The sequence below is a fragment of the Myodes glareolus genome, chromosome 23, assembly GCF_982192425.1.
Source record: "Myodes glareolus chromosome 23, mMyoGla1.1, whole genome shotgun sequence".
In the NCBI taxonomy this organism is placed as follows: Eukaryota; Metazoa; Chordata; class Mammalia; order Rodentia; family Cricetidae; genus Myodes; species Myodes glareolus.
This window is the reverse complement of record NC_142048.1, coordinates 55,985,797-56,004,363: the sequence shown is the minus strand read 5'-3', so window position 1 is coordinate 56,004,363 and position 18,567 is coordinate 55,985,797. Positions and strand designations below refer to the sequence as shown.

Below are 18,567 nucleotides of genomic sequence, written 5' to 3'. Positions count from 1 at the left end.
TCATCAAATGTGAAACTCTGTATGACGAGGCACCAGAAGCTAAAGTGCTGTCCTTAACATCGTCTGCCTGGTCTCCTGTAAATTAGCATCATTACCTGTAAAGGAATGTCTACACCTCTGTGAGAAGAAGACCAGGGCCAAGGAGATGGCTCCACTAGGAAATGCCTGCTGTACAAGAAAGAGGACCCAAATCCAAACCCCTCAGACTCTCTCTCTCTCTCTCTCTCTCTCTCTCTCTCTCTGTCTGTCTATCTAGTGGATCCCTTGGCCTCCACATGGACACAAATACATGCGAACACATATGAACAAGATGTGAGTGGATGTTAGGAAGCCCACATTAGGGGTAAGAGAACACTCCTCTATTGTTGGTGTGAGTGCAAACTGGTACAGCCACTTTGGATATCAATTTGGTGATTTCTCAGGAAATTAGGAAACAACCTACCTCAAGGCCCAGCAATACCACTTTTGGGTATATACCCAAAGGATGTCCATTCATACTACAAGGACATGTGATCACCTGCATTCATAGCAGCATTATTTGTCATAGCCAGAACTTGATAACAACCTAGATGCCCCTCAGCTGAAGAATGGATAAGGAAAATGTGGTATGTTTACACATTGGAGTACTACACAGCAGAAAAATAATGGCATCTTGAAATTTGCGGACAAATGGATAGATCTAGAAAACATCATATTAAATGAGGTAATCCCAGAAAGACAAATATAATATGTACTCACTCATAAGTGGCTTTTAGAATAAAGCAAAGAAAGAAACAGCCTACAATTCACAATCCCAGAGAACCTAGACAACAAAGAGAACCCCAAGAGAGATATACATGGATCTAATCTATATGGGAAGCAGAAAAAGACAAGATTTCCTGAGTAAATTGGTAGCATGGGGATCATGGGAGAGGGTAGAAGGGGGGCGGGAAGGAAGGGAGGGCAGTGGAGAAAAATGTATAGCTCAATAAAAACAACTAAAAAAAATTAAGAATAGTTGAAAAAAAAAAGGAAGTCCACATCAATAAGAGCTAAGCCCACACTAATAATCAGACAAGCCAGTAAGTAAAAGAAACCGTGCAGGACAGCAATGAAACTTGCTGCCTGGGCCAGAGGGTAAAGGTGACAAGTGTCACGTGAGTGTGGGGTTCAGGCTCTGCTTGGAGGCATATGGAGAGCATCTTCCCCTGCAGCTCACCATGTCTAAGTTACAAACCTGGATTCTGTTACCTGGCGAAGCCTAGAATCCTCTCCACACAGCACAGTTTGTAAATGGGGAAGGGAAAAAAAAAACAGGAAAAGGTCTCAGAGTTGTGTAAATAAATCGTCCATTGATTCTATGGAATATTGGACAGAGGTTGAAAGGATTGACCTGTGTGTTTATCAATGCAGATAAGCCATTATCTCATTTCTGTTGGCACAAATGTGATACTGATAACATCTACCATATGCGCAGATAGCATCAGGCGAGGCACTTATCCACATACACGGGTGGATAAGAGTGTAGCCTCGTCCCAGCCCCACTGTAGCTAGACACAGATGTAATCGTGCGCTGTGCACACCCAGACTACTGGGTTGCTGGACTTTGTGGACCAGGGAGATGGAAACGGGGGCCATGGGACTGCAGCATCATCTGCTCTGCTGTAATTTGTTTAAATTTGATTATTCATTTATTATGTGTGTGCACATGTGGAGGTCAGAGGGCAGCTTATAGGAGGATTCTGGAGTTTGAACTTGGGTCATCAGGTTTGGTGTCAGGCACTTCACCCACTAAGCCATCTCGCTGGCCCATCTTGGTAGTTCTTAATGCGCCTTGGAGGAATGGGAAGCAAGTGTGATTGGGGTGCATTGTATGGAATTTCAAATAATCAATAAAAGTTTATATTGGGGAAAAGAAAAAGGCAGTCATGGCTAAGGCTGCAATCCGAGTTTACCCGCCTAAGCTGCATAGTGAGGCCCTTCTCCAGCATCCCCTGCCAATACCCAAAACAAAACAAAACACCAGATGGTCTTAGCGTTTGTGGTCTGCAGGTGAAGGTTTGGGAGTTTGTCCCTTGCTAAGGAAGTGTAACAATTACCTCAGGCCCTGGGTTCATGGGAGGCCCAGGCCTTTCCCCTTTGTCTTCTGCCTGTGTGCCATCCTGGCTGATGTGGCAGTGTGCTTCTGTATGTCCTGTCTTGAAGCCTTCCTCTTCCTGTCCAGGCCTTTTCACTGTGTGCTCCGAATCCTCCCCTAGAGGTCCTCTCTCTCTGTCTGTCTTTGTATGTCCAAGTGCTGAAGTACAAGACCTCCCAAGGCCCAGGATCAGGCAGCATGCAGTCAGCCAGTGGATGTTCTGACAGCCCTGTGGCCCGGCCAGGTTTGGAATCTTGGGGCACATGCTGGGTTTCTGTGGGTTGTTCTCCACCAACACTGAAGTTAGGAAGTGGTCTCCTGAGTTGACTGGGTGCTGCGCTTTGAGTGTCCATCCACTGGGTCTTCCCCAAGGCCACTGTGATGGTCCTCTCATAGAGGACCTCTGTCCTCTGTGGTTCTCTGTGGCCGGTGCTGACTCCAAGCCTGCTGGAATCAGACATCATGTGGATGTCACACCAGAAACAGCCAGAGTGGCCATTCTTGGCTTAATTCATGTGTCCTTGCTGGCAGAATCCCCACACTGTGAAACAGTGACATCCAACCCCAACTGTGTTCAAAAGAATAGCTAGGTAGAGCCATCCCAAGCAAAAGGCATGTGTTTACTGCGCTCCAGTGGCACAGCGTTTGTGGATGAGCCTTCCTGAAGGTCAGTGTGGCTCAGACCTTGAGACCCGCAGCCTCCCTCTTCCTGATCCTGGGTTAGGCTACCTCTCCCTGAAGTTGTGAGACCCGAAATTTGTTTGAGGGGATCTCACTGCCCTCTTCCTGCTCTGGTGTTCTCTCTGGAGCAGCAAGCATCCCTGCCATTGCAGCCTCTCCTGAAGGCATGACTGGTCTGTGTGCCACATAGAGCTCAGGGCGAGGCGCAAAGTGAGGACTCCCCACCCCTGGGAGCTTCTTGGGGGAAGCTACCTTCTGTGTAGCCAAATTTAAACCTCTTCTATCAATTCTTCCCCCTTTCTTTTCTCTCCCTTCCCCCCTCCTAGTTGTAGAGTTATTGAACTAGGGCTCATATATACTAGACAAATGTCCCATCCTAAGCTACATTCCCAGCTTGCTTTTTTTCTTCTATTTTGAGACAGAGTTTGATTAAGTTTCCTAGGCTTTGAATTCACATAGTTCAACTTTTCATCCTCCTGCTTCAGCTCCTGAGCAGTGGAGGTGGCAGATGTATACTACCAGGTCCAGCTAGACTGGTAATTTCAAAAGGTATTGACAATAAAAACATACTAGAAAAATCTTAGGAGCCTTTAACTTGATTACTAAATACAGAAGCTGCCCTCACCTGTAAGGAGGACCTGAAAGACAGGTGTCAAACAAGACTGAAAGTCATTGCAGATGGGATCAGTTTAGTTTTGGGTACTATCCTGTTTCTGCCAAAATACTGGATGCTTCCCAAATCCCTGGGCCTCTCCAGCCCTATGTACTCCATAGTCAAAGACAGACTTTAATTCAGAGACCTGAGCCTGGTGGATCAGCAAGTGCAGCTCTGTCTAGGTCTGTACCAAGGCTGAAGGAGGTGGCAAGCAGAGAGGAGCGCCTGCCACCCCCACACCTCTGTTCCCAGGCTGTGAACTGTCAGTGTGAAAAGCTCCATTATTAGAAATGTCAGGGGAAAGATGCACTGGGAATGAGTTTGATTTGTGACTGTATTTGCTGCATTAGTTAAAACCTGTCCCAGCCATGTTTTAATAATGTAAACCAGAGCTGGGCGGTGGTGGCGCACACCTTTAATCCCAGCACTCAGGAGGTTAGAAGAAGGTGGATCTCTGTGAGTTCGAGGCCAGCCTGGTCTACAAGAGCTCGTTCCAGGACAGGCTCCAAGCTAGAGAAACCCTGTCTTGGGGGAAAAAAATAGTGTAAACCAGTTGTATTCACACAGGAGCGCCTCGCATCCCCATAAAGACTGGAGCTTTAAATTACCCATGCGTGTCAGTTTCCATGGAGATATTTTGCAGGGCTCGCTGCCTTCCAGACCTGTTCTGCTGGGGGGAGGGGGCATCCTCTTCCCTGTGTCAGGAGGCCTATGAGGACTGAGGCTGCCCAGGAAGACTCAGCCATTTTCTCATTCTGGGGTCCTGGAAGGAGTTATGAGGACAGGAACGCTAGTCAGAACGGCACCCTGCTCTTCACGCCACCCAGCAGGCCTGCTCACTGTCTCATTGTGGTTTTCTATCAGGAGCCAAGTGCTGATGATCCACCCCTGCTCAGGGCCAGGACAGCCCTGTCCTGTTGTGGGGACTCCTGATACTCAGGGTGCCTTGGGCATCTTGGCAATTGACATTTTAATGGCAGGACTGGGGCAGTGGCATTGGCATTTCATAGTGTTGGGGACAGCTTACATGCTGAGAATCATCCATATTTAGAGTTGTCCTGAGCCTGTAGCCCAAGTCACAAGTAAAGTACAAGTCAAATTGAGCTGGTTTTCACGTGCACTGTGTTCCCAGGGACACCACTGTAGCAGGCGTACGGTTCTCAGTTTTGATGTGGCTGGGGCAGTCATGGTTTCAGCTTGAGTGTAGCTGTTGGAGTTTGCTGAGGGTCCCAAAAGGCCCAGAAACAACCCTCCTGGGCTGTGACATTGAGCCACTGTCACCACCTCATCTGGTTTTCCACTAAGCAAGTCTTGGCCCAGACACCACCTCGCAGAGGTACCAGGTGGATCTGAGGGGCAGAGAAGCTTTGCGTGGGCGCATTTGCCTCCCATGGCCTCCTGCTTCAGGGACAAAGCCATTGACTTGAAGCGGCCCGCGCATGGTGTGCACTGTTTCCTGCCTTGGCGATTGTCTGCCCCTCCCACTAGTCTGGAGCCCACCAGGCAAAGAGCTAGCCATAGGGTCACATAAGCCGGACCTTGGTGGAGGGGGTAGCTTGGGAAGGTGTGAGCCACTAGGGCACTGGGCATGATACTGGTCTTGACAGCCCCTGCACCGTGGTCTGTGGTTGTCCTGACCCAGAAGCACAGGCTCCTGGAATGTTGCCCGTGCTGCACCCCTTTGTTGCCACCCTCCATGCACCTCATTTGGCCTCTTCCCTGTTTGATTGGCACTCCTCTGAGTGTGCTTGTATCATAGAGCCAAGATTGAGAAATAGTCCAAAGAATCGAGAGGAAAACTGGCATTTCTTAAGTGAATTTCAAACACAAGTGGAGATGTTTAACCGTATTTTTATGGTAAAGATTTGTTTCATTATATTTTCATGGTGAGTAATAGCCTTTGAGAGTGAAGACCTCTTATGCTGGACTGAAACATGCGTGCTCTTCAGAGTACGTGACCCGTTCAGTGGGTGCTGCCAGGTTCCAGCCAGATGAGAGCATGGGGACCTGAGTGTAACCTTTCCCTGTTGGCACTGAGCTTCGCAGCTCAGGAGCAGCAGTTACCATGTTGCTGAGTATGTATGAAATGCCCCTGCCTCACCTGAGGACCCTTCTATGACAGCAGTGTGTCCCCAGGATGGCATCTCGGACATGGACATGGACTTCTGAAGTGTGAAGTTCTTAGGAAGGCAGTGGTAGGCACAACTGCCTCTTCTACCGTGAACCGTGACGAGTGCCCTCTGCCTCCCTAACTGGGGACACACTATTGCCATGAAGCCCTCCTCTTGTATCTGCCCTCCCCTCCCTTGGGACAGCATGCAAAGAGATGCTGCCTGGATTGCTGTCTCAGCATCTAGGGCTGTGGCTGCCCTGGCAATGCGCCTTAAGGGCAGAGACTCAGGGATGTGCTTTTCCTGCCATCTGATGAGGATGCTGTGTGGGAGTGGGAGAAGACAGCACACAGGCCTTTGCCTCCTGGCTTCCTGCTTCAGTGTGCTGTACTCGAGTCCGACATGGGGATAGATGAGACAGATGGAGCAACAGTGCATGCATGGCGAGTATCCCCTGAGAATGCAGGGGATGCTGGGCTGTGATTCTGTGATGAGACAGATGGAGCAACAGTGCATGCATTGTGAGTATCCCCTGAGAACGCAGGGGATGCTGGGCTGTGATTCTGTTACTTCAGAAGCCCAAGTCAGGGCAAGGGGGCTACCTTTTAGACACCTCCATGAGTGAATGGTTCAAAGGTGGGTTCCCTATGGGGGGGTCATACATAACTGCCTGTCCTTTGGAGAGGGTCCAGGGAGTCCCCACTGTTAACCCACCACAGCCATGGTATCTTTGTGGGACTTTTGGAGCTGTAGACACCCTCCCGGTTGAGTGGACCACCTCCAGCCCAATCTGCTGTTCGGTGTCCTCATGCCACGGTGCCTGTCTTGTGAATGTAGTGAACTTTAACATGCCCCAAATGCTACTGCATCATGCTGCCAATGCAAGGAACTGTCAGGGGTACTTTGCATTCTTATTTTCTTGGCAAGAATCAAAGTACAGTATAGTTCTTCCATGCAGACCACTGTCCACGTGCCATCCTGGAGTCTAGTGGGTGATGATGCCAAGTGCAGCTTGAGTACCACCTCGCCCTGGTGAGGTTGGCTTCTCTGGCAATCAGACAGCACATCTGTGTCACCATCTTGGCTTGGGCAAAGATTTTAGGTGTGTGCCTACTTATCTGAGCTATGACTTCTGCACTCCGAGAGCCCTTTTGTGCCACCATTGATCTCCCACGTGCCAGCCTTATGTGAGCAGAAGGGTCTAGACCTAGCTTAGTGACATGCTGCTTAGAGGAACAAATGTGGGTACATCAGGACTGGATGTCAGGGCACTGGGAACTGGGTCTGGGAAGAGGCATGGCTTCCTCTGCAGAGGTAAACTGGGATGGGGGCACTTTATTGGTGTCCTTCAGACATGAGCACATGGCCTGAGATGGCCCTGGGCTGTGCTGCGTCATCACCATGAGTATGGAGGTTGAAGTTGGCCAGGGTCTCAGCCGACCTTCCAGGTCTGCTTTCTGGGGGCAGCGCCTTCTATACTCAGATCTGTTTTGCCGTTTATTTTCTCCCAAGATTTATCCAAGGATGATTTGTTTGGGAAGTTTCCTCCCTGTCCTATCTTTTTATTCCAGTGCTAAGCTGGAACTTTCCCCAGAGCTGCCACAGTGCCAGTGATGGGAGCTGCATGAACCTGGCAAGAACTCCTATCTGCGTAGGCTGGCTTGCCGCCAGTAGTGTGGCCGTCATGCCTGCATGGTGGGAACCCTCGAAACTGAGGCCCAGCCCCAGTTCCAAAACAGTGTTGTCTCCAAGGTAGAATCTTAGCTTTGGAGTCTCAGGGTTTTGTTTGTGATTTTTGAGATATCTCCAGCTGAACTGTGCTTTCTGAAGTAACTGTGTGTGGTGTTGTTACCCATTTGTCAGTATTTTCACTAAACAGTGTCCCATAATTACTGACTCAGCCCTGCACTTGTCTTCATTAGAAATATATTCAGTATTTTGTAAATATGCCCACAGTGCAGTTGGAAGGTATATAATTTCAGATTCTTAAAACTCACATGTGTACCCACAATGTTTTTGTTTTTGAATCTGGGTACATTTGCGGAGCTTTCTGGCGCACTCATCTTTGGAGGAAGGAATGAGTTGTAGACGATAAATATAGACGTCACTTGGCTGTCACGCCTAGCCACTCGTGACTTCGGGAGATGATAAAGGGCTGGGTGCCGGTGTGGCACCTCTGCTCTGCTCTCAGAGCTGCCTTGTCTGCCAGCCCACAGCTGAGAGGCCCTTTCTGTAGGGGCTGTAGTTGACTTCATACGTCTCTTGGCTTCATCCCCATTTTCCTGTCAGGAAGTGATGGGAATCACATTGTAAGCTTAATAAATAAGGACACGAAGATCTGTGTCTAGCATGTTCGTGGTTCGTGGGCAAGTCTGTAGGTGGGGACACTGGTAACTCTTCCATCTTCCTTATACCTCCTCTTGGGTGCACCATCACCACCCATGCCTGGCAGGCAGTGTATTGGCCCTGTTTCTGCCGCAGGCAAGGGTGCCACCCGCGCTGATCTTCTGCGCTCCAGCTCTTCTCTGTTCTGTGCCAGCGCTAGAGCCCCAGGCAGGATTTGCCAGGACCTGGGCTCTAGGGTACAGGTGAGTGGCAGCAGAACCAGCGTCCGTGTCATCTACAGCCAATCAGGCATCATGGCCTCCAAAGGCCAGTGTCAGCTCAGTCTCCTCTGATGCCAGAGGGCAGACTCCGACCTCAGAGCTGACACCTGGGTTCACAGTCCTCCAGCGCCCCTTTCCCTGCGCCACCCAGCACGAAGCTGAGCAGAAGGAAGTTTTGTATCTGTGGGTTTGGGGGAAGTGGGTCCTGTGGACAGACTGTTGGTAGCATACTTACCACAGGCACATGGCCCAGAGACATTGATTCATCTGCGTGGTGAAAACAGCTCCCAGTTTCCCGACACTAGGCCTGAAGTTACTGTTAATTCTCCAGTCAGCAGTGCTGGTAATCCTGGCATGGCTCTGTAGAAGCACTGATTAAGCCTTCAGTGCTTTCTTGTGAGTCACCGGAGGCCAATAGGGAAGCTGTGATGCTGCCCAGGGCGGCCCGCCTACCCCCTGCCATCCTCACCAGACTCCCATCCAAGGCTAGAGAGAAGCTGCAGCTAGTTTGTGCACGTAGCAGGCAGGATCTCAGTCTGTCCACAGTGGGTGAGTCTGGAAGGGGTTGGCTGCCTTAGCCCCAGCGGCCTTTCCTCGGGCTGTACTGTCACCCCGGTCCCGCCATGCTGGTCATTCTGTGTAGCTCCCGCTGTCACTGCCCTTCCCCACCCACCTGTTCACCCTGCACCACCAGAAACCCCAGGAGCTCAGTGCCCCTTGCTGCTGCTGTGTGTAGTGAGGGCGAGCCCAGGGCAAGCCAAAGTCATTTGTGGTTACAATTTCTCTTTCTATTTTAGTTCTGGATCCGGGAAGTTATGTTTTAGGCGGTGAGTGTTTAATGGTTTTCACATCGACTATTTCCAAATCAGGTGGCTCGTCAATGTCCTTTTGCAATCTAAGTGATGTTGTGTTTAGGAATCATGTTCACGGCAGAGGAATACCCCATGAGCCTTGCAGGTAGCTAGAGGGGCAAGATGATTCTGATGAGCATGGCAGGATGGCTTCCGGATTTCTACCCTGTATTTCCATAATGCAGAAGTACAGAGAAGCTGAGGGACAGGCTTGAAGGGATCCCCCTCCCTGGGAGCTTTGGGCCTTGAATAGGCTTGTTGGGGTTCCCCCTTCATTGAGCACCTTGGACTTTGGCCACAAGTCTAGACATGAAGAAGCTGGGAGGATATGACTGCCTGAAAGCTGCTGAATGCTGCATTTCTCCTTCCTGTACCTGAGGCAGCCCTGGGGCTCCAGAGCGAAGGACTCCCTCTCCCAGGATAGGTGGGAAAGGCATTTACAGGCACTGGCCTGGCCTCTGGGAGACAGAGGATGTACTGGGGGAGGGAGTCCAGCACAGAAAGTGACTGGGGGAACAGGAACTGACAGGGCACCTCTTTGACCTGAGTGTGTGCTGGGCAGGGGATTTTCCATTTACAGCCATAAACAGACACCACAGCAGAGATGTGTCACTGATATCATCCTCAGGAGGAACTGCCTTTGTTAAATCGATCAGGAATTGAACTCAGTGACATGTTTGTCCTGTCCCCACAGTGTAATTTGGTTAGTGGGTTTCGCTTGTTTCAGCTGAAATTCGAAGCTTCTATTAGGTGGCTACCGCTGGCCAAGATGGACTTCCTGTGTATTATTTAAAGCTTGCCCCTGTCCCTTGTGCTGACTTCTCTAGCTGAACTGGGGCAGCTGATGACTGATGGGTGAAGGTGGGCTGCCGTGGAGATGTGGGCTTTGTGACTGGGTCATTCTCTGGTTGAATTCTGAGTTCCCACGCATATTGTCCCTCCTAGGGCAGCAGGATTGTCACCCCATGTGCTCGCAGAGGCACCGATGAGGAACCCTTCTGGGCCACCACCTCTACCTGGCCTCACTCCCCCTTTCTACTTCAGGCATCTCCCTTGGGGACCCACTGAACTCAGTGAAATGCTTCATTAAAAACTAGACTCAGGGCAGGGCGGGGGCTGGGAGCTATGGTACCACCCTTGTAGAGGACCTAAGTTCGGTTCCCAGTGCCCACTCTGAGCTTTCACAGCCACCTATAACCCCAGCTCCAGAAGATCTTACTGTCTCCTCTGAGGGCACCCACACTCACATGTGCAAACTCCCACAGAAACACATGATGATGAAGTAATTTAAAAACACAGCTAACCAGAAACTCCCCTTAAACCTGAGAAAAGACAGCTTTTTAGGAAGTCCAGCTTCTTTTCCCTGGCAGGCGTGTCCTCAGCCTAAGGGGAAGAGCAGAAGCCATTAGAGTTTGGCTAAACCTATTTTGAATCACGCCCTGACTTAGGACCGATGATCCTGTGACAAGCCTGTCTAGAGAGCACAGCGCAGTGATTCTGTGTATTTGTCAGGCTGTGCAGCCAGTCTCACGTCCAGTGCTCTCATCCCCTTTACACCCGCCCCTCCCCACTCCCACTCTCTCCTGGGCAGCCATTCCTGCTGCTTCTTGTAAGTAGAACCACGTGGTCCCCAACTCTGGTGCCTCTTCCAAGTGCCTGTTGGCCCTCAGTGGCCGGCCTCGCCCGCCTGAGTTCTGGGGTCCAGCACATGACCAGAACATCCTAGTTCTCTCTTGGAGCTACAGAGACACTGTGTAGTTGCTGTCCTGCAGCCTGCAAGGATGGGGTCTCGGTCTGCCATTGTGTGTTAGCTGCTCATCTCCCTCAGGGTATGGTCCACTTAGACAGTGATGGCCACAGGTCCATTCTGCCTGCATGACCCATGTAGGTGCAGCCATGCCCTGCAAGGAGTGAGCTCTGTTCTCCTCTCTGCCCTGTGTGGGTCATAAGTGAGGGCTGATCTGTCATGCCCGGTGACCTTTACCCTGGGGTCTGGTCACTCACCCTTCTTGCCAGATAGCTCTTCTGTCCTGGGTGAGGTCCAGTGATCAGCAGAACTCTCGTTGTTTCCCCTGGTACAGGAGTCTCGGGAGGCAGGGGGTTGTGGGGTGAGTGGGGGTAGTTGGCAGATTCAGAGTAAGCAGAAACCACTTTCCATTTAAAATTGGATACATTGGCCTTGAAATTCTGGCGTGCAGGCCACTGAAGTTGTGTGGAGGCGTGCAATGGGAAAACTGGGCTAATAGTGGTCCTGCTTGCCGGGCATCTCCCTGTTCATCTTTCCAGAGGGTCCAGAATCTTCACTATCTCTGGACAGGGCAGAACCAGCCAGGAATTGCAGAGGGTCCGAGACTTCCAGGAGATGCTTTATACAGTGAACAGGCGCGGGCAGTTCCAGTGCTGTCTTCAGTGGAACCTCCATAAGTGAGTTTCACTTGACTGAGGACCTGATTCCCCCTTTGCTTTGTCTAACTGCTGATGACTGGTTCTCTCGTCAATCTGAAAACTAGAAGGCAGATTCTTCATACTGAAGCCCACGTGTCTCTTGGCTCAGAAGTGGTGAATCGTCTCCCCTGAGAGATGCTTTGAGATGCTGTTTATCTTGAGAGATGGAGATGACATAATCCACAGACTGTGTTCACAAGTACACACGGACACGCTTGTCCTTGGTTGAGGGAAGGTGTGAATCTGATGTGTGCACAGCAGAGGCCTGTGTGGTGCTAAGGTCATCACTGTCCCTGGAGAACTGCCCGTTGTGGTCCACAATGTCTGCCTACAGATCCCTGACCGGGAGGGAGTGGAGGACAGCCTCCAGCCTGAACCTTCCCTCCCAGAAGAAACTTCCGGGATAGCTCTGGCAAAGGGTGTCGGAAGGCTTGTGTGTAAAGCACCCACCCTGTGCCCCAGAGCATCGCATCCTGCAGATGAGGGGTCATGGGACCCTCTCCAGCCCTGCTTGAGTGAACCCCTCAGGTGCTGAGACTACTCAAGTTCTGAGTGCCCTTGGGCTTGAGGCCGGTAGAAGAGAGTGGTCAGAGCTGCTCGTGTTCCCCCACAGCAGGCCGAAGATGGATGGGAAACTGGCTTTCTAAATTCCTTTTCTGTAGGGATTCAGCATTGGGATGTTCTCACCATGCAGTTTAGAGCTCTGTTTGCTTCTTTCTTCAAGCAGAGGGAGCCTGCTCAGCCTGATGGAAACCCGCTGTCTCCAGTCTCCACCAGCCCTGCTAGAAAAACTTCCCAGGGTCTGTGTGGGGACTCAGAGTCACCAGTGGATGAGCTGTCCCATAAAGGGCAGTCAGCAGACAGCTCCACACCTGCCCAGACCGTAGGCCCCTCTAGGAAGACCTGCAGAGTACAGTAGTCACCCTCCAGCTGCTTTGCCATTGGACTTTAGTGTGACTGTGTGACAGAGATGTGTAGCCAGTCCATAGTCAGCTGGGGGTACACCAGGGGTGGAGATCACTGTAGCTCAGGGGGAGAGAACCAGGGGTAGAGAGCACTGCAGCTCAGGGGGGAGGACCAGGGGTAGAGAGCACTGCAGCTCAGGGGGGGAGGACCAGGGGTAGAGAGCACTGCAGCTCAGGGGGGAGGACCAGGGGTGGAGAGCACTGCAGCTCAGGGGGGAGGACCAGGGATGGAGAACACTGCAGCTCAGGGGAGAGGACCAGGGGTAGAGAGCACTGCAGCTCAAGGGGGAGGACCAGGGGTGGTGAGCACTGCAGCTCAAGTGGGGGGACCAGGGGTGGAGATCAATGCAGCTCAGCTCAGGGGGGAGGACCAGGGGTGGAGAGCACTGCAGCTCAGGGGGGAGAGGACCAGGGGTGGAGAGCACTGCAGCTCAAGGGGGGGGGGAGGACCAGGGGTGGAGATCAATGCAGCTCAGCTCAGGGGGGAGGACCAGGGGTGGAGAGCACTGCAGCTCAGGGGGGAGAGGACCAGGGGTGGTGAGCACTGCAGCTCAGGGGGGGAGGACCAGGGGTGGAGAGCACTACAGCTCAGGGGGGAGGACCAGGGGTGGAGAGCACTGCAGCTCAAGGGGGAGAGGACCAGGGGTGGAGAGCACTGCAGCTCAAGGGGGGAGGATCAGGGGTGGAGATCAATGCAGCTCAGCTCAGGGGGGAGAACCAGGGGTGGAGAGCACTGCAGCTCAGGGGGGAGGACCAGGGTGTGTAGCCAGTCCATAGTCAGCTGGGGAGAGATACCAGGGTCTTTGAAAGTGATGTAGTGTGGGCTGGGTCTTGCTAAAATCACAGGGTTCCATCATACGGGGACACAGAGACACGATGAAGTGCTGTAATTGCACCTGATAGGGGGATGACAAATTGTACCTCTACAATTTCTTTTCAGTTTTTTGATTAGTGGCAGGATGATGAGTCTTCTTGCTAGAGTGACTTTGTCTTTAGTGTATTCTGGAACATTTCTTGTACCAATTGGACCCTCCCCATGCTTCCAACATGAGTGTCATTATTGAGATTAGGCCGTTTACCGTTCTGGGCACAGTGTGTTTGTGAGTAAAACTCGGTGCCCCTTAGGTGTGTTAGGTCACCGTAGTCTCCTGTTTGCTCATCTATTACCTACAGTGAAGAGGTGCAAATGGCTATTTGAAAAAAAAATCTGTATTTTAATTTTGTTTTCTTAAAAATCCATCTGACACCAATATGGCAAAAATGTTAAATTCGAGTTATTTCTATGTTTTAGAGTTCTGTGTTTGAGTTGTTTTATATTTGTGTCCTATAATCTGAGTGGAATTGCAGGCTGTCCTTAGGGACAGTGACAGTAGGCAGGTCTCTGGGCAGGACACCAGGCCATTGCCTCTTGGCTGCACTTGGCAAAGGCGGTTGGGGTTGACTCAGTGACACACACCTGCATGGTCCCCACGTTTAAGAAGATGCATTCTTCAGGCTAGCTGCAAGCTGTTCTGCTTGTGAAGCCTTTGTCTTCCTAGGATATAACTCTGGTGGTCCTTTGCTGAGCCCCTGAAGTGCTGACTGGTCTTTGTGGGTGCAGGCACTGCCCCCACAGCCTGCTTCTTCCTCTCCAGGGTTTTTGGAGTAGGAGGTCTTAGACCCGCCTATTCCTGGTTCTGCGGTGATGTGCTGGAGGGTCTTCCTGCTGACTTGTCACCTCTGCTCCTGTGATCTCAGGACAGAGCCTGGATCCTTGCCTTATCATGAAGTGCTGTCTGTCTAACTGTCCTCAGGGTTATTGATCTGTTCTTTTTAGTACTTTATTAATTAGTCATGCGAACAAGGTCCTGTGGCTGGTCTAGACTCTTTTGCTGCTACTAAGTGCCTGTTTGTTCTTGTTGGGCCGAACCCTAAGAGCCTTCTTCCACCCTGAAGGTCTTCTTGCTAACCTGAAACCCTTGCTGTGGTCCGCGCCTCTGGTGGTCCGCCTGAGTTGGCGTCTATTGGAGACAAGTGCTTGCGGATTTTATGTTAAAAACCGAGGCAGTCAAATGATTCATAGGAGCTGCTCTGGCTCCTGGCTTTGGTCAGGAAGAGCAGGAATTAATATTTAACTGCCTGTGTTAGCACACTGAGAACAGATCCTGACCTTCAGTGTCTCTGCCAGGCCCTCGCTGCCCTGTGGTTAACCCTTCCCTGGAGGGCTCCCCACAGCTCAGCTCAGAGGCATCCCTAGCCACTAAGCCTAGTGCGTCTGCCACAGCTGCACTGATGGGCATGAGGATGAGACCTTTTCAGGAAGCGTGTGATCCGAGATGTGAGAAGAGCATCACGGAGGGGCCTGAAGGAGCCGGGGTACCCCAGGAGCTGCACTGTGTGGTCACAGTGATTTTCTCCAGGGCTCCTGTTTTATAGACTTGGAGGTGTTTTCACCCCAAACATCTCTCCTCCTGAAGGGTAGAGAGGAAGGTGTTGTTCCCCTCTAAGTGGATACCCCTGGGGCTGTGGTGTGACTGCAGCCTTCAGAGTCTCAGTGGGGACTCATGGCTATTCCTAAAGCTTAGTGCGATGGTTTCTGGGAATGTTACCAGGCACTGAAAAGTATTTGTGCCTTCTTCTCTTACCCCTGTGTTACAACACTCTCCTCAGTGCTGAGACCTGACCCCTAGCAGTGAGGAGTCCCAGCCTTCCTGGCAGAGGTCTTATGTGTGGCTCTTAATGAGTCTTTGGTCCCCCTCCCCTATACTCATCAACTTTCCCACAAAACGAGAGGCTCCTAGAGAGGAGGCACATGAAGTCATCTCTTACTGGGAGGGGCTGCTGGGCTTTTGCTCTAATTACAGTAGTACCTCCTGGGCAGCCATTAGAGGGTTCGGAGCAGTGGGTTTGGTTTAGTTGGAAGCTCCCTTTGAGGAGCCAGATCCTGGGATCCTGATGAGGGAATGCTCACTCGGCTGAGACAGTCACTCTCTGGAAGTGGCCATGTTGTATCTGACCCCAGGGCTGGGAAGTTGGTTCCTGTGGCAGTGGCTCCCGGGATGTAGCTGCAGTTGGAACTGTTTATTCAGACTTCTGCACAAATAAAGCTGGCCCTTTTGAGGAAGAAAGCACAGGTGGGAGCATGCACAGAGACAAAACGAAACACGATTGCAGAATATACGCATTTATGCATCTTGCAGCATAGTATACTGGGACAAATGGGAAGGGCTTCATGGCCTCAGCAAACAGGTAGCTGATGTATAAAAAGACTGGAGAGTGAGCCGGGAAGGATGTGGCTGAACAGAACACAGGAGCCAGGCTGGTAGGAGTACCTTCACTGGCTGTGAACTGGGAGTTTCCCCAGCAGCAGAGGCCACCCAGGAAGGTGATGCAGTGTTCTGTGCCTGGCAGCTGACCACTTATTTGAAAAGCACAATCCCCCTGCCTCATGCGACTCCTGTCCTGTCGATGCCCAGTGTGAGAGTGCTTTGGGCCTCTCCCTGAGCAGATAGCCACTCACTGTGTCGGTGTCTGCCTGGGGATTTGGATAGAACCAAAGTCCCTCACCTGTAGGGCTAAGCCAGCCATGTCCCGGCTGTGGTAGGGAACCCGGGAGCCCCATGTGGCCTCCATGCCATCAGGATGGTCTCTGTTTCAGTGTGGCAGCACTGTGGGGAGGGTTTGCACTCCAGGCTCCCTGCCCGTGCTGACGGTGCTCTTCTCCCCACAGTGTGCAGGAGAAGAGAACTGGGTGGACAGTCGGACCATCTACGTGGGACACAAGGAGCCCCCTCCGGGGGCAGAGGCCTACATTCCACAGAGATACCCCGACAACAGGATCGTCTCCTCCAAGGTAGCCTCACTTTCTGCTCTGAGCTTCTGCCCGAGGGAGGCTGCACAAGGACAGCACCTCTGAGCAGCACTGGTGCTCCCGTGCAGCTGCCTTAGGCTGTCACTGCTCTCCCAGCACCCACAGTGCTCCTGACTGCTGTCCCCGTGCCAGGCAGCACCACTCCACTCCTCCAGGGCTGTCAGGGTGCTTTGCTGGGCCTCACCCTCTCCACTCTTCTTTAGTCTCCCCCAGTAGAGGTTCAGACTTGAAGTGTAAGGCATGAGTCCCATCTCAGTGCTGCCCCTTCACCATACATTACCTGCCTGTGAACTTCCAGCTCGGTGCCACAGACAGGGAGGAAGAGTGCAGCTGGTCTCCTCACTCGGTGATTTCAGACAAGGGGATGAACGTGATTCTCAGAGGATGAGGAGCAGACAGCCCCCAAAACATGCATTTGTGTAACATGTCTGTATACAGTGTGTGCATTGCACATGTTGCATGTGCGTACCGTGTTCGGGGTGTGTGAGTGTCTGTGGCGAAGGTGCAGTTATGTAAGTGACACCCAAATGTTCTGAGATGCGGGTAGGACTTACTTAAGTTACATAAAGTTCCCAAGAAGGGAGCCAGTGTAATGGGCACCTTGATGTTGTTGCGTGCATCGCTCTCTGTAGGAGCCGCTTGCACCACGGCTGCTCCCGTGCATGTGCTATGAGGTCAGCTAAGCTCTTCTCTGAACTCAGAGCCCTGCATTTGTTGAGAAGATTTTATGACCCAAAAGGTTAGCTTCTCTGGGATTTTTTTTTTAATACGGTTATTTATTTTGTAACAGCAGCATTAAAGTATTTGTAATAGCTTTTGTCCAGAAGCACAGCACAGGCAAGTAAAATACACTCCTTAGTAAAACCCACCACATGAGTGTCCCCTGAGGTGACGCGGGCTTGATAATGAGGAGACAGCTGACAGAGAAACCCTGTCTGGGAAGGTGAGTCCTCTGCTAACAGACCCAGTACCACCCTACCATTGTGTGTGTGTGTGCATGAGTGTGTAGACATGTCTGCCCAGGCTGTGTAGGATGCTTTTGAAGAGTGAGCAGCCTGACTGAGCTCTCTGAGAGCAGTGTTTGGAGAGCAAGGGAGCCCATCCTCACTCCTTTGCCATTTGTGGCCTGTTGCCCACACTGACTCTGAGAGGCTCTATCTTCTGTTCTTGTCCCTGGAGAACAGGAACCACCACAGCCTCCTTGTTTTCTGGAAAGGAAATCCACAGAGAGGTTGTGTGGGAATTGCAGTTCTCAGGGGTGTTCAGGAGCAATTTCTCCTAGAGAGGCTCCTTCATACCAGGAAACTTTTGAGCAGGAACCAACAGAATTAAGTCAACACTCTTGGCAGAGAGTGGCCAGAGGGAGGACAGGCCAGGAATTAGCAGAACCACTTGAGCCCGTAGATCCTCCTAGCAGGCTCTTGGCATGAGGAGTGAGCACCTGTGGCACATTGGTACCTCATCTCAGTGACAAGTAGCCAGCAATGTCTCGGGAAAGTATGCACAGCCTGGCCCCTGTACCAGTCAAATTCAGCAAGGAAGAGCTGGCCCTGAGACAGGAGGCAGGGCTCTGGACCTCCCCTGACACTGGGCTTATGCAACCCAAAGCACAAGTCTGCGAAGCATCTCCGGGAATTTATAATTGTTGCTTAAATAGCATCTCAGGTGCATGGGAAGTGCTAAGTTGTTCAACAGTGTACAAAGGCTCTGTAGATAGATTATGTCTATACTAGTGTGTCCATGCATGCAAGGCTGTTTGATCACACTCTGGGACCTTCTTATTTCCTGGCTGCTGGCAGAGCAGAAGAGTGCCTCGTTCCTCCCGGCGTGTCCCATGACTTGTGACAACATGTAGAGTAGGTAGCACTTCTGTGAGCCGTCTTCCAGGCCAGGAACAGAAAGCCAGAGATTGGCACGCCCAGGGGAGCAGGAGGCTGTATGCACATGAAACATGCCAGCAGGGGTACCTACTGCTCAGTGACAGAATACAGAGAGAACAGCGGGCATCCTCCTCTCCTTGTGAACATGGAGAGGCCAACGAGCACCCTCAGCTCAGTGTGAACAGAGAGAAGTCAGTGGGCATGTTCTGTTCAGTGTGAACATGGAGAGACCAGTGGGTATGTTCTGCTCAGTGTGAACATGGAGAGACCAGTGGGTATGTTCTGCTCAGTGTGAACATGGAGAGACCAGTGGGTGTGTTCTGCTCAGTGTGAACATGGAGAGACCAGTGGGCATGTTCTGCTCAGTGTGAACACAGAGAGGTCAGAGGGCATGTTCTGCTCAGTGT

General features: G+C 51.6%; 1 protein-coding gene across 7 annotated transcripts in view; it reads left to right on the top strand.

Annotated features, from left to right (window-relative positions):
• The window catches only part of Atp11a (ATPase phospholipid transporting 11A), a 115,529-nt gene that overhangs the window by 40,025 nt on the left and 56,937 nt on the right, over window positions 1–18,567 (top strand). For all 7 annotated transcript variants that reach the window (XM_048456208.3, XM_085680636.2, XM_048456210.3 and 4 more), the window contains exon 2: window positions 16,140–16,262. In XM_048456208.3, the coding sequence (XP_048312165.3) occupies window positions 16,140–16,262 (123 nt within the window). The remainder of the gene's footprint in view (window positions 1–16,139; window positions 16,263–18,567) is intronic.